The following is a 16,071-nucleotide window of genomic DNA, read 5'->3' as shown; positions in this document are numbered from 1 at the left end:
TTATTTACTGGTCATATGTCGTTCTGCATATATAGCAATAATATTAAATAATATTAATCAACCTACAGTCAGTGCCCATATTGATCCTAGGACAGGATGTTGCAGGTGGATTGAAAACAGGCTGAAAGGGAAGAACAACAAGTGTCATAACTAATAGTACAGGCCAGACTCAAATGTAGGACCAAATTCTGTGAGTTTATTCACAGTGCAAGTAAGACAAGGAGCTATTTACAAAATCTTGAGGCTGGGAAATGTCATTAGTGAATCCAAGAGACCCCAGCTCCAATCACTCAAGGGTCCAAAACAGAATCTTTCACACCAGAAAAAAATCAGACTTTTGCACAGAGGAAAGAACAGGTAAGGAGATGGCAAGGAAAACTGAGGCAAACTTGCAAAATGAGACTGGTTTCACTAATGCAGTTTGTTCAGTGCTCAGGTCGACTGAAGGATCTCTCTCAGCATAAGTAGTGGTGGGTTGATCAGCAGATGACAAACAGATGAGCCTGATAACTTCAGGTGTACAGAAATGGAGGGCGGGAAACCCTGAGGGAGTATCCTGTGGATGCCTATGGATTCAGGGGCAAGAGTTAGCAATACACACACACACGTCCGCGATTGTAATGCATTTAAGTGCGCATGCGCCAACCAGCGTGCAGCCTGTTACAGTCGCTCCTGCTTTTCTCTTAGTTTAGCTCTTTTTTCTTACGTATTCTTTTTTTTTTCTGACTTGTATTTTCCTCCGTTTTCTATCTCTTACTCAATCATGTGGATTGAGAGAGTTTTTGTTCTTCTGGTGGCCGTGGAACTGTTACTTTTATCATGGAACGGGACCGCGGCACATCTCCTACACGCACGGACTGTTTACTCCAGAGATCAGCTGATCGCCCTGATGCCGGCCGGCTCGCTGGCCAGGCCCGCAGAAGTGCCCGCAGAAGTACCAGCTGAAATTTGGAGGAAAACACATCGGGGATGCAGAGGTCAAGGACAGAAGAGAAGAAAAAAGGTGACGGTGAGACAGCGGAGGCTCGAAGCGAGGAGGAGGTTTAAACCGTGTCTGCCGTCTATCGTGATGGGAAATGTGCGATCGTTGGCAAGTAAAATCGACGAGCTCTCAGCACTGGTACGGAGTCAGAGGGAATACCGAGAGTGTAGCCTGATGTGTTTCACCGAATCATGGCTGCACCAGGTCATTCCCGATGAGAATGCTTCCGTGGAAGGCTTCCACACTGTTCGGGCGGACAGGGACAGCATCGCTAGCGGTAAGCGTAAAGGAGGTGGGCTTGCTGTTTTAGTTAACAACCGGTGGTGTAACCCTGCCAACATAACAATCAAAGGATTTGTTGCCCGGACACTGAACTGTGTGCTGTTGGACTCAGGCCGTATTATTTACCCAGGGAATTCTCTCACGTCATCTTGGTGGCTGTTTATGTTCCCCCCTCTGCTAACCCCACAGCTGCATGTGACACTATCCACTCTGCCATAGCTCGGCTACAGACTCAGCACCCGAGTGCCTTTATTGTGATCTCGGGTGACTTCAACCATGTATCACTGGACAATACACTACCAACATTCAAACAATATGTGGACTGTCCCACCAGGGGAGAGAAAACTTTAGACTTACTGTATGCTAACGTCAAGGATGCATACAGCTCCTCCTCCCTCCCCCCACTTGGTAGGTCAGATCATAACCTGATTCACCTCACCCCCCGCTATGTGCCAATTGTGAGGAGGGAACCTGTGACCACCAGGACTGTTAGGAGGTGGTCAGAGGAGGCAATAGCGGAACTACAGGGCTGTTTCGAGGTGACCGACTGGGAAACACTCTGTGAGCCTCACGCCGAGGACATCAATGGGCTTACTGAGTGTATCACAGACTACATAACTTTCTGCACCGACTCCATTGTTCCAGCTCAGACTGTTCATTGTTACCCAAATAACAAGCCGTGGGTGACTAAGGACATCAAAGCCCTCCTCAACAACAAGAAGAGGGCTTTCAGAGGGGGCAACAAAGAGGAGGTGAGGAAGGTCCAGGTGTTACTAAAGGACAAGATCAGAGAGGCTAAGGACAATTACAGGAGGAAGCTGGAGTGGAAACTCCAGCAGAACAGCATGAGAGAGGTGTGGAGGGGCATGAAGACCATCACTGGATTCAGGCCAACCAACAGCAGGGGAGCTGAGGGAGGTGAGAATAGAGCCGACGAGTTGAATCTGTTTTTCAATAGATTCGACACCACAGTGTCTGCTCCCACCCCCACAACCTCACCTGCAGTCAGCCTGGAATCCAGAGCCACATCACTGTGCCAGCCTCTCTCTTCACATGTTGCCTCCTGTGAGATTCCTGACACCCCTCCCCCACCCATCACCTTCACTCAATACCAGGTTGAGATGCAAATGAGGAGACTTCACTCAGGCAAGTCTGCTGGACCAGACGGAGTGAGTCCCCTTGTCCTCAAGGCCTGTGCCCCCCAGCTGTGTGGAGTCTTTCATAAACTGTTTATGCTGAGTCTGAGTCTGCAGAGGGTCCCGGTGATGTGGAAGACATCATGCCTCGTCCCTGTACCAAAGACGCCTCGTCCCAGTGGCCCCCAGGATTACAGGCCCGTGGCACTGACCTCCCACATCATGAAGACCCTGGAAAGGCTCATCCTGGACCAGCTGCGACCCATAGTAAGACCACATCTGGATCCCCTTCAGTTCGCTTATCAGCCTCGTCTCGGAACAGAGGACGCCATCATCTACCTGCTCAATCGTGTCTACACCCATCTGGACCAGCCGGCGAGCACTGTGAGGGTCATGTTTTTTGACTTTTCCAGTGCTTTCAACACCATCAGGCCGACCCTCCTGGGTGATAAGTTAGCAGCGATGCAGGTGGATGCTTCTCTGGTGTCCTGGATTGTTGATTACCTGACAGGAAGACCACAATATGTACGTCTCCCACAGTGTGTGTCTGACAAGGTGATTAGCAACACAGGGGCACCACAGGGGACTGTCCTCTCCCCCTTCCTCTTCACCCTCTACACCACAGACTTCAGCCACTGCACAGAGACCTGCCATCTTCAGAAGTTTTCTGATGACTCTGCGGTGGTTGGATGCATCAGCAGGGATGATGAGACAGAGTACCGGGCTGTGGTCGACTCCTTTGTCACGTGGTGTGAGCAGAATCATCTGCAGCTCAACGTGGCAAAGACCAAGGAACTGATCGTGGACTTCAGGAAGACCAGGAAACACTTGACCCCTGTTTCAATCCAGGGGGTCAGTGTTGACATTGTGGAGGACTATAAATACCTTGGAGTACACATTGACAATAAACTGGACTGGGCTAAAAACACCACAGCACTTTACAGGAAGGGCCAGAGTCGTCTCTATTTTTTGAGGCGATTGAGGTCCTTCAACATCTGCCAGAAAATGCTGAGGATTTTCTATGAGTCTGTGGTGGCCAGTGCGATCCTCTATACTGTTGCATGCTGGGGGAGCAGGCTGAGGGTCGCAGATGCCAACAGACTTAATAAACTGATCCGTAAGGCCAGCAATGTTGTGGGGATGGAGCTGGACTCCCTCAAGGTGGTGTCGGAGAGGCGGATGCTGTCCAAGATAAAGACAATGTTGGATAACACCTCCCACCCACTCCATGACATGTTGGTCAGTCACAGGAGCTCGTTCAGTGAGAGACTGAGATTACCGAAAAGCACCACTGAACGACACAGGAAATCATTCCTGCCTGTGGCCATCTCCCTGTACAACGCATCCACTTAACACACTGTTTGCTGCTACAACTACACATGTTTCTTTTCCAAATATTTATTTATAAGTGACTTATGTATGTATGTATGTATATATATGTATATATTGTACTATTCTTAGTTAGCGTATTGTCTGTCTTGTCTTAATGTTGGTTTAAAATGGAGCACTGTAACAAAAAATAATTTCCCCCAGGGCTCAATAAAGTATTCTGATTCTGATTCTGATTCTGATTTGATGATGAGGGTCAGTGGCCTTTCAGATCTTCACTGAGGCAAAAGGGAAATGAATACAGCAAGAGGGGGGAATGTGAAAAAAGAAATAAAATGAATTCTAGAGTAAAAACAAAAGTTTAAGAAGGTAAAAGATAGATTGCCTCTCCCTCTATTATATATGTATATGTGTGTGTGTGTGTGTGTGTGTGTGTGTGTGTGTGTGTGTGTGTGTGTGTAATAATCTGTCATTGGTTGCATCACTTCAGTGACAGACCGGTGACCTGCCCAGGGTGTACTCCAGCTCTTGCCCTATGGTGCTCAAACCGCCGAAGAAGTTGATATTGGTTTTGATAGAAAGGTGTCAGTATACACATTGCATCAGTTTGTTGCATATAGGGATGCATAGCTGTACCAGTCAGACTGCCAATGCTGACCCGTGTCGATAAACGAAAGCACCAACATACGCAGGTGAGACTATGGTCCATGGAGCAATGGACGGAGGTACCGTGGCCTGATGAGTCACATTTTATGTTACACTACATGGATGACTGGGGACATGGGTGTCGGTTATCTGGGGAACATCAGACTTCAGTATGCACTATGGGAAGAAGCCACACCAATATAGGCAGTGTAATGATTTGGGAAATGTTCTGCTGGGAAACCTTGGGTCCTGCCAAAGTAACATGTAACATCTCATTAGCATTGTGGCAGACTATGTACACAATTTCATGGAAACTGTATTTTGATGCCTGTGGCCTCTTTCTTCAGGATAATGTGTCCTGCCACAAAGCAAAACTAATTCAGGAATGGTTTAAAGAGGACAACAATGAATTTGAGGTGTTAACTTGGCCTTCAAACTTCCCAGATCTCAATCCAATCTAGCATTTGTGGAATGTGTTGGAGAAAAATGGAAGCCTCACCTCACAGCTTACAGGACTTAAAAGATCTGTTGGTAACAGCTTGGTGCTCAGCTTGACGGGTCTATGGGAGTACATGCCTTGATGGGTCATGGCTGTTTTGAAGACATGTAACATAACTGGTTAAAAGACTTTTTCTTTCTTGCACTTTATAATGACATGAAATAACATCACATATTATCCTATCTTCTTCTGTAATGTTTTATTGTAGTTCAGAAATTATTTTAACCTTCCTGCCTTCTTGGGACCTTTTTGTGCCACTGCTATGTGTTAAATGGCTGCCATTTCCACTGTGTTCAGTGGAATATAACCAAACTTGCCACAGGATAGTTTTTACCTGTCAATGTTAATATTCCAGTGTGAATTCCTTAAATCAGCCTAGAATGGCTGAGCAGCAGAAATCCCCACACCCATCACCCTGGGGACCATTTTCTGCCCATTGACTTCCATTATAAACGCTATTTTTCAACCCCAAATTATCATCATATGATTTTATTTTTTCTTCTTTTCTTGGATGTCAATGAAGACTCAGGGCCTTGAAGTTTTAATTTTTAAATTGCAAAAAAAATGCAAAAAAAATAATGGCAGGTCAAAATGTATGTTGGTGCCAATCTTTGGTCCATCTAAAGGCCTACTTATAATGACAATCACATATTACTTCAACTGGTTTTTTGTGGAAATATTTAGTTTCGTTTTTTGGTTTTTGGGGCTTATAACACAGGGCGCTCATGTAATAACACTGGGATTTGAAGGGTTAAAACAACGAAAATATAATTAAAACTTTACATGAATATTTCAGGGAGAAGTAGTTTTACAAGGTTGGCTAATTTAAAGTGGAATAAAATATGGATATATGGTCTTTTTATGGCGTGGCTGAGAATGGTCCCTAGGGTGATGGGTGTGAGTTTTTTAAAGGATGGCAGGAGGGTTAAATACCTTCACGTATATGAAAAACAGCTTGAGGAAGAGCCCATGTGTTGAACCAACTTACAAATCTACCTGTAGGTGAATTCTAAATGTTCATGTTTCTATGACTGTGGTGATTGCTTTGAAATCTCTGGTTTTCATCTTTGCATTTTGCTGTTAGGTTTGTGTCCGTACATAAACACTAAAAGAAAGATTCTATGTCTGTCCTAATCAGGATAACGATTTGTGTTGTGCGTATCTGTACCCTATTAGTCTATATTACCTGGTAATTATGAGACAGTGTGTTTCAGGTAATTTTGCAGAGTTATGAAAAAGTAATGCAACATTTTGCATTACTTTTAAGAAAATTAATGAGTAATGTGTAATACAGTACTTTTCTGTAGTAATGACGCCAACACGGCCTATGCCAAACACCAAGTCACGATGGCTCAAAGCAGTTGGTTTTAGTCTTTGTGGCTGATTGGTCTAGATCTCTGACCCTCTACTGTCTGCAGATGACAGTGTGCAGATCAAACAGATTGTCTTTGTGATGGACCCCTTTGAAAAACTGCAGCTGAAAGAATATTAAAAAACCATGGATGAGATATCAGGCACCAGCCAGATACCTGCCTGTAAGTGTGTATGCATGTGTGTGTGCTGGGATGTGAAGAGCTCCTTTAAAAAATAGATGAAAAGTGCTGACATTGCCAGTCATTCTGGCTTTCTGCACTCTTCTACACATACTTAAATATGCAATGCAGACACACAGTCACATAGACTGCTCTCTCCATCTTCTAGCTGTTGTTGCTTGATGTTCAGTCATATCAGTTCATGACTCTCACTGTGTCCTGTCTAATCCTGTCTATCATTCACATACTTTATAAACTTTTGTTCTCACCCACAAATATTACAAACACTGGTGAAAATGTTGTTAATGCAACACTTTTGCATATTTTCCTCTTTCTCTCTCTCACACACACAAAAATACACATTGATTAGAATCTGATCAGAGCTGTGCTAATCATTTTTCTGGTTTACTGAATATATTCTGAGGAGGTACAGACAGAGAGGAGCTTATCATCTTATACCACCAAAGCTTATTTAGTCACAGTATTCACTACTGGGCATTAGACAAGTGTCAGTTATTTATTTATTTTTAATGTCCTCATTTAAACTTGGAAAAAGGTACTAATGCCACTAATGTTAACTATTATTGAACATTAAATTTCATAATTTCAACACATACACCTGTTTTTGTACACAAAGGGCAAACAAAGGCTGGTAATGAATTAGCCTTACGGATAAAATTGCTGACTTGATAGAATAGATCTGATTCATATGTATCCTGGTGGAATTAGAACATTAGAAAGGAAATAAAAAAGCTCTCACAAAGTGCATTATTTACTATTACACATAATTACCATGTGAACACTGCTAATGGTAACAAAGCACAGGAGCCAATGTCATAACATGTTGCAAACATATCAAAAAATAAGCTCAAAGTTAGCCTAATATTTTAGCATGCTAACAAAGCTTTGTTTGTACTCTTCCAACTAAAAGATAATACTTATAAATTGCATCATTGTTTACAACATGTAAATGTGTAAAATGCAATGAATAGTGTTGGTTACAGTGATTTAAGTGTGGAATTGTTCTATTCTGATTACTTGCAGCTGTCATGGATACAGTTCAATATAGCTTAGCTTTGTTGCACAGCACTTGCTAAGCCATATATTATTCAAAAACAGAGTTACATCACCAATATTGTCTTTTTTTTTTTTTTTTTTTTTTTTGCCGCCTGTCCCGTTTGGCTCTTTTGCCATCAGAATTGTTGTCTAAAGGCAAAGAAAGATGCCCAACGGATTTACTTTACCAAATTGACCATCCCAGCCTTGCCATAATGGTCCATTTGATTCACCTTTTATTGTTTATTTTATTTTCACTTACTGAACATGGGACAGACTTGACTGGGGGAAAGAAGGGGAGAAAGAAAGAGGGAAAGAGAAACAGCTGAGAAGAGGGACGGGGAAGAAGGACAAAAAACAAAAACCAACAGAATGGGCAGAAAAAGAAAAAAAAGAAGAAAAAAAGAAAAAAAATGCATATATCAATCACCTGGATCACCTGCTGAGAAAGAAAAAAGAAAACAAGCAGAAGAGAACAAGAGTAATAGAATAAACAACATCACAATGATATATGGGAATATGACAGTAAATACTAAATATTAAACATTATTGTGCAGCACATAAGATCAACAGAACACAGTGTGCTTTGAGGTAGGAGCCAAAAAGGGTGTAGTTTGTGGGTGTGATCACCCGTGTGTACACCTGTGAGCATGGACGCACTTGTTTTTTTGTTTTTTTTTAAAGGTTCCTTCATGTAATGATCTGCTAGAGGGTGTGGGGGGGCCACAGCCCCGTCCTCCAGGGCATGAAGCAGGTATGGAGGAGATCAAAACTCCAGACATCCAGAGGCCCCCAGAACATAAGAGACCAAGGAAGACCAACAGAGGGGCAGCCGCGCCACTGTCCCAGAAAGAGCTGAGGAGAGTCCCAGATGAGCAGAAGCCAGGGGGAGTTGCAGTGACGCGCCCGTGAGCTCCGCCGGCAGCCAGCCTGAGGGACCGAGCCCCAGGCCGAGAGGCCGGGGGCACCCCACCTCCGAAGTGGCCCGAGCGAGCCCCAGGCTCCAGGCCCCGATAAGCGGCCGCCAAGGAGTGAGCCGGTGTGTACCTGGACGCCCATCCCCGGACACAAAGAACCACCAACGCACCGACGTCTGAGGGAGTCCGCCACCGGCAGGGGAAGTGGTGGTAGGGGGAGATAGGCCTCCATACCTTGGAGGGCCTAAGATGTCCCCAGAGAGGTGGCGCCTGACACCCAACCTGACATATAGACACAGACATACAGGCACACACAGATACAAACATCCATTCCCACCCTCATGCTCTCATATACACTTACTCCACACTCAACCAACGTGGAGACAGACATAAAGAGACGCTGTACACACGATCACACTCCCCAAGCGTACTCTAAGCCCTGGGTCTAGGTACCCTTGCCCCTGGAGGGGGGGGAACTGCACCCAGACCCAGGTGGTGTTACCCTTTTCCCTGCGGTGGGGGGAGGCAGACCGCCCCGACTCCGCAGCAGCAGGAAGGCCCCACACTCCAGACCGCAGTCGGACGGCCAACTCCTCCTCCTAGCCCCCCCACTCCAGCAGGTCGCAGAGAATGGGGGTGAGAGAAGACTCCAAACCTCCCTCCACCCGCTCATTGTAGTGTTGATGCATGTGTGTTCTAAGGTGCATTTAAAACCCAGGAGGGCATGGAGCTACCTGCCATCACCAATATTGTCATATCAGCAACTCCAGGCAGTCAGCTCAGACAAGAAATGTAACAACAGCAGCAATTTACAGTTATACAGGCTATACAAGTATGCCTATATTCACCATCTACAGGGATCAGCTGCAGCAGGCTGATCATGTGCACAGACAATAAACAATTAATGCTACGCTTTCATAACTGATAAATTTCTTTCTTTTTTTTTAATGCAGGCACACACACAAAAAGCTTCAGACACAATATTTACTGGGAATAGCAACACATTCACTGTTTGATGTGCATAACACATACCATGCACAAGACAAAGTCTAGACAGTCACCGAGTATGGAATGTGCTGAATAACATAAGATGATAGGTATTTGGATGTGTTATAAGCTTGATAAATTGCTTTTCCAGCAACATTGTCATTACTGTTAGAAAAGAGGACTTTTATTATCTAAAGAGTAACCAGTTAACCCAGCAGATGCAATATATTATTGTTTAACACTTGCTGGAAATTAGTCTCTCAGTCAATGTTTCATCTTAGAAACATTTTTAGGTTAATTTCTTTTTTAAGAAGCAGTTGGTTTTTGATGTGTTGGTGTACACACCAACAACAGTTAAAAGAGTAGCATATGGCAGATGTCACTGTGATGAATGAGTTGTGGACAGACCTTTGGCCAGTGTCATTTCTGGTAGGTAAGGGCTTTTCTTCATCTAATACACTGACTTCTCTTTTTTTAATCCTACCTTCCTTACAGTCACAGCTCTTCTGCACATTACTCCTCATAATCTCATTTTCTAAGTGTATTTTTTCCCTTGATGTCTTTTTTCTGACTTATAGCCCATACTCCAGTGTGATTCTCTCTTATAGTATGTCATCTCTTTTCCTGCTAGAGCTGGGATTTTCTTTTCCGCTGCTTTGCAGAGATTTAATCAATTCCTCAGTTGCTGTGACTTCCATGCGATGCCAGGCCAGCTAATTTAAATGTGAAGCATTTAAAATGTCAATTACAAGCTAATTAAATTAATGGCACAATGTGATTTAGCCATTTCACTCCTCTCGCCCTGAGCGATGGATAAATTGTCTCAGCTCAGGAGTGGAAAAGGGCTAAGTGTTTAATACAGCTGCGGCTTTACTTGCATAAACATGTGCACACACACAAAGAGAACCCATGTGACCTATTGGGAAATTGGTTTTAGAGAGGAGAGGAGAGGAGAGGAAAGGAGAGTAGAGTAGAGAAAGAGAAATGCAGATGAAAAATGAAGAGAAAAAAGGGATGAAAAAGGGTGTTGAATTTAACAAGATAAAAAGAATTTTAATTTGATTTGATAACAAATTGAAAAATCAGTTAAATAAAAAGGAAAAAGTGGGAAATAAAAGATCAATAGAAGAGAATGAAAATGAAAAGAGAAAAGCAGAATGGGAAGAAATAAAAATCTTTTTAAGAAGTACCGATCACATAGAGAGAATCAAAAGAGGGCAGCCTTTTGTGAGTACAAGAAAATAATTATTACAATATAATGTTTTAAATTTGCTTAGATCAGAGGAATAGGGAAGGATTTGTCTGTGTTTCAGTTTGGCTTAGCTGTAGGCTTGCAAGTGTGTGTATTTGTTTAGAGGGAGAGGAATTTATTGACACTGGGGGTCTGCCTGTCATAAAAGGAGACAGGAAGCTACAGTTGGGGGATGCTGATGCTGATGCTTGTACCTTTAATAAAAACTCATAATTGTTATAAACTTAGAAGTAGGTTTGCAGGAGACTCTCCACCTTAAATGTAAATGTAAGACAATAAGAGGCCAATGGCCCAGTGGATGCAGAGTGGGGGTCTCAGTGTTAACTCTGTTTTGTATGTTGTCTAAAGGAATTTGGTGTAGCTTGGGTGAGGAGATTACTTTTATGACCGGCAGGAAGTCACGTACACAGAGACACACACACAGTGCTTTGACTGTTACGACGCACCCACACCTACATGCACACTCACTCACGTGCACTCACATAGACACACGGGTATGCGCACACACAGGCACTCACGTGTTCGTGCATATACACACACAGACACAGAGTTTGCAGCACAACATGGGGGTTTTATGATGGGGTCGCTTCTATAAAGCTGACTGTAACAAACAAAGGAGTGGAAGATTTGCAGAGGGACACCGGCCTTGGACATCTCCCCTTCTAGAAGATGCATGCTTAAATGAAGATGAATAAAGGTTTTGTGAAAATGACTACTGAGTCCGGTGCCGTCTCTGAGGAATAAAAAAAGAACCGGGGTGAAACTGATTTCTTAACAGTTTACATGCTGGAAGTATTCACATTATGTTGAAATTGTGGCTGAAAAGGACAAGAACAACATCATGATCATAGTAATTATCATTGTCTTTCAGCTGCAAAGAGAGCTATTTCAGATTTGAAGAAGTACCTGCGAGCTATGAACAACTCCACAACAATGACAATGAGGCCCATTGAGGAGTAGAATGGCAGTAATCTTGAAATGTAAGAAGCACTTTGCTTTCAGACTCCTGGCTTACTTGTGGTTTCTGGAGTTTCCAAAAGTAGAATGCTAATCAGAGGCTTCAGCTATCAGACTCCTGGCCTGAGAAACCAGGTTCTGGCTTAAGCATATAATTGGTGTGTAAAGTAGTAGATACTTTTGACTCTTAATCCTTTTTTTTTTTGCCAATAATGCATATCATTAACTTTTTCTTCTCTCTCACCCATTATGTTCTGTCGACTGATCGTCCTCCCCAGTCCTGCTAGAAGTTTTCTTTTTCTTTTTCGTTTTCTTTCTTTCTTTCTTTTTTTAACTTTACAGTTTACAGAGGTTTTCTTTTCCTTCTGGACTGTCAAAATAAATAAAAAGAGGAAATTCAGCAATTCCCTATGATCTCAGTACGGTGTTTACCATTTGAATGAACATCCCTGAGATACTGTTGCAATGAATTTTATTACGCTGATTTTGGTCAAGCTAAGATAAGTGACTTTGGTGCTACTGCTAGCACAACAGTTAGCCTTTAGTTCTGTTAAAGTCATTAATGGCAGCATGGTGGTGTTGTAGCCAGCACCATTGTGTCACAGCAGAAAGGTCAGTGGCTTAAATCTGCTGGCTGGGGGTCAATCTGTCTGGAGTTTGCATCTTTTCCCCATGTCTGTGTGGGTTATCTCCATGTACTCTGACTTCCTCCCAAAGACAGGCACCTTCAGTTTATTAGCGATTCTAAATTTGCTATGAGTCTGAATGGTTGTCTATCTCTCTGTGTTACGGTGTGTTCACACCGAACGCGATGGACGCGAATAGAGCGTCAGGTTTACATGTAAAGTCAATGGAAAGGCGCGATGACGCGCGATTACGGGTCCCGCGAAAATTCGGAAGCAGATTTGCGTCGCGAAAACGCCAAAACACGTGAAACGCGCGTCAGTGTAGCGCGTCTGGCGCGTTTGACTCGCGAATAAAACCACGCGCGTGAGTTTTTGTGTTGCATTTTGTGCATACGCGCGTTTCGCGTCTACCGCTCGAGTTGGAAAAATCTGAACTCCAGCGTCAAATCGCGCCGCGACAACCAATCAGGAGCCTGGTGACGTGGCTGTTACCTAGGTCAAAGGGGCAGATCCAGCCAAAGCCTTTCATACTTCAATGGAGGGGAAGGCTAATCAATGCGGTAGCAAACAACTCGGAGCTGTACAACACCAGCTGCTTTCAGTACCGAGACAGGAATAAAAAGGACCGAGCTTGGAGGAAGATATGTGAAGAGATCGGGCAACCTGGTAAGTTCATTCATTTCTCTTTTGAAAGTTTTCACTGACCCGGGAAGCCGCACAAAAGCTAGCAAGCCACCGCTATTTTCCCACTGACGTACAAATACCGTTCTGCTTTTATGCATGTTGTCATTTAGGAATATATTTTATTGTTTATTAATAAACAGCACACAGTGGTCCCGCTGTTCATCCGTCACTGCTTTGCTTTTTCGCTGATTTTTTATTGCACAGTACAGCATTGCATTCTGCAGCCTGATTGACAAATCTCCTGCGCTTGCCAAATTTATCACGTTTGGTTTTGATAACCATCGCGTCCAATAGAAAAAACAGCACAAAAACACCCATAACTATGAGCCTCATTCGGAAATAGACACCTGCACCGTGAGGGAAAAAGGCGCACGAAAGTGGCGGGCAGATGAAGACAAACCGCGGCATAATAATACTTTTACGTTTTGCAATCTACAAAGGTTTGCACTTTGAGAATCAATTGTGAGAACTGTGACCAGGGGCTAATTATTCTGAGAACCCCTGCAATAAATGAGGGACCACTGTCTACTCTACGATTATTATATCCAACCTGTTAACATTTAATACTGTATTGATAGAACGAACTGATTCTGCAGCAGAGCATCCCCAGTCCCTGAGCTCCTGCTGCTGCACCCACAGATATGTACAGCAAGCACTGATACCTTTTTAGTCGGTGGGATTCCCTTTTACTAAATATCTACAACCAATCTGATTATATCCTGTTATTGTTTTTTTTTTTTTTTTCAATGTTGAAATTAAAATCTAGTAGCAGCCTTCTCATTTCTTTGTGTTTTGTGCTGTTTTACAGGCCCACAGAGGAGGACGGCTCCGAGGCAGATGAGGGACGGGTCCCAGGACGGTCCATCGGCGGTGGAGCTGGCCATCCTGGAGTCCCTGAAGAGGCCACACCAGTCTCCAATGGAGCATTTCCTCCTCAGCCTTGTTCCTGCTCTGGAGAGCAGCTGGTCCTTTTTATTCCTGTCTCTCTGTAAATTCTTATATTTTATATATTTATGTTTAATGTTTTTCTGTTTGAGACTTTTAATATTATTTCAAATAAATGTTTATAATGACTAATGTCTCAGTTCTACTACACAGCAAATGTTGGCACACAACTTGACACATGTAGAATTTATTTCATATTATACTAATGACAAAATATACTGATACAGTGGGATGCAGAAGTTTGGGCAACCTTGTTAATAGACATTATTTTCCTGTATAAATCGTTGGTTGTTACAATAAAAAATGTCAGTTAAATATCATACAGGAGACACACACAGTGATATTTGAGAAGTGAAAAGAAGTTTACTGGATTTACAGAAAGTGTGCAATAATTGTTTAAACAAAATCAAGCAGGTGCATCAATTTGGGCACCACAAAAAAGAAATGAAATGAATATTTAGTGTATATCAATGTGTGTGTCTCCTATATGATATATGGGGTGCCTTTGTCTGGATGTGCTTCCCATCCAGAGCTGCACAGCACAGAGGAAAGTTCCAGCGCTCCTGGAATCCCTCTGTGATGGAGCGCCAGTCTCCAGGTGAAGGCACAGCCATGAAGTCGTCCACTAGACAGTCCCAGATGGACGTCGCTGCCTGGGGGGTGATCTGGCTCACCGTGGACACACCGACTCTGAAACTGAACGCGATGGTCCTGAAGGAATCCCCGGTGACAAGGAACCTGGACAAAATTGTTCAAAATCAGTATTATGTGTACTGCAGTTACAAAATACATTATTCAAATTCCAAAATACTTTTGTGATGTCAGATATAAATCACAAAACTTAAATCTTACATAAAACATTTTGTAATTATAAGGATAATTACAAAATGTATATTAGGTCATATCTAAAACAGTTGTGTTTTGTTTTAACTTTAACATATCATAATTTGATTGGTAGCAACTTTCACAACTACAGTGAGCCAATCACTCATAATTCCTAAACATGTCAATCAGGTAGGAATGAAGTAAGACATTAATAGAAATAAAGAGTTGTATGTTGACATGTAGCCCTTTCCTTGCTTAAATCATTAATATTTTTGAAAAATTAATCTGTGATAAGACATAGCTTATCAAGATAGAACCATGTAACTAGAGATGAACCAAACTGTTCACAGTTTTATCTAACTCTGTTTTAATAAAGGCTGGTGATCCCTGCTATAGAGTCTGACAGCTGCAGGGATTATATACAAATATTCAACTATCCCAGAATTAAACCAGGTCTAAATAAAAAGGAGTGAGTATCACTACAAAGGTTAACTCAGTGGTCCTAATGCTACAGTTTGATATCAGCAAACACCGAGCGCATACATTGATGTGACACCACAGCCATGCTATCATGCAAACACTGATAACAGCATAAATCGAATTAAATCGGGACTTGATGAGAGCTTCTGAGTATCACTAGAAATATTATAAAGAGTCGTCTCTGTACCACAGTTTGCTTTCAGTAAACACCGACAGCATTCACTGTTAGCATAGCACATCCATGTTAGCAGTGTATAACTGGATGGATTAGCATATTAGCACAGATATCAATAAAGGACTACCGTATTAAATAGTTTTACTAACCTCAGGCAGACGGACAGGCGCTCTGCAGGTGGGATTGAGCGTCTGTAGTTGGTGTCTAGGCGGGCGATGCTGGGACCGACGAGGGAAAGCAGGTCCTCAAACTGGCCGACGGTGATAGCGCTGGAATCGGCCGTCATCCAGGCGTAGCTCCTGGAGCAAGTGGTGAAACTCACCAAACTGCTCATGCCTCTGGAGGACCTGATGGACCCAGGTACGGCGAGGACGTCTTTTACGCTGCTGCTCTGCTCTCCACAGTACATAGAGAAGGGAGACTCTCTCTTCAAGCGCTAGCTCGATAGCTGCCATCTTGCAAAGATACCGGTCTGGCACAACTCCCTCCCACATTCCTCCCACATTTCCGGTTCACGCGCGTCAAAATTTTGACGCGCGATGGATTTTTCTTGGACACGCGCGAATGTACACGCGTCAAATTAGGGGCGTTTGGGGCGTTTTATTCGCGTCCATCGCGTTCGGTGTGAACACACCGTTAGCCCTGCAATAGATTGCTGGCCTGTTCATAGCATACCGCACCTCTCCTCTTGTGACAGATGGGATTGGCTCTAGCCCAACTGTGACCCTGAATGGGATAAGTGAAAGAAAAGAAATGGATGGG

The 16,071-nt window shown here is 43.3% G+C and overlaps 1 protein-coding gene and 1 long non-coding RNA gene across 2 annotated transcripts; one reads left to right on the top strand and one right to left on the bottom strand.

Moving 5' to 3' along the window:
• The first annotated feature begins 12,509 nt into the window (after nt 1–12,509).
• Nucleotides 12,510–13,957, top strand: LOC146710029 (uncharacterized). Its single transcript, XR_014920522.1, has 2 exons — nt 12,510–12,866; nt 13,463–13,957. It is a non-coding gene; the product is annotated as an uncharacterized LOC146710029 (long non-coding RNA).
• A 43-nt stretch (nt 13,958–14,000) lies between these two features.
• Nucleotides 14,001–15,830, bottom strand: LOC146710028 (uncharacterized). Its single transcript, XM_085457266.1, has 2 exons — nt 15,459–15,830; nt 14,001–14,567 (listed from the first exon to the last, which is right to left on the bottom strand). Exons 1-2 carry the CDS (start codon nt 15,716–15,718, stop codon nt 14,297–14,299), a joined length of 531 nt encoding a protein of 176 aa, XP_085313392.1. The 5' UTR covers nt 15,719–15,830; the 3' UTR covers nt 14,001–14,296.
• Nucleotides 15,831–16,071: the final 241 nt, after the last annotated feature.

This window comes from Copadichromis virginalis, linkage group LG5 (assembly GCF_057382275.1).
Source record: "Copadichromis virginalis isolate Kocher_CV1m ecotype Utaka linkage group LG5, C_Virginalis_male_GT1.1, whole genome shotgun sequence".
Taxonomy (NCBI): domain Eukaryota; kingdom Metazoa; phylum Chordata; class Actinopteri; order Cichliformes; family Cichlidae; genus Copadichromis; species Copadichromis virginalis.
The sequence above is the reverse complement of the archived record's forward strand: the minus strand, read 5'-3'. Positions and strand labels throughout refer to the sequence as shown.

Bases quoted from the DNA above. Each gene is read 5' to 3' on its own strand.
- LOC146710028 (XM_085457266.1), bottom strand. From the start codon at position 15,718: ATGTACTGTGGAGAGCAGAGCAGCAGCGTAAAAGACGTCCTCGCCGTA. The intron at 14,568-15,458 runs GTTAGTAAAACT...AATTTTGTCCAG, and splicing joins CGCCTGTCCGTCTGCCTGAG to GTTCCTTGTCACCGGGGATT.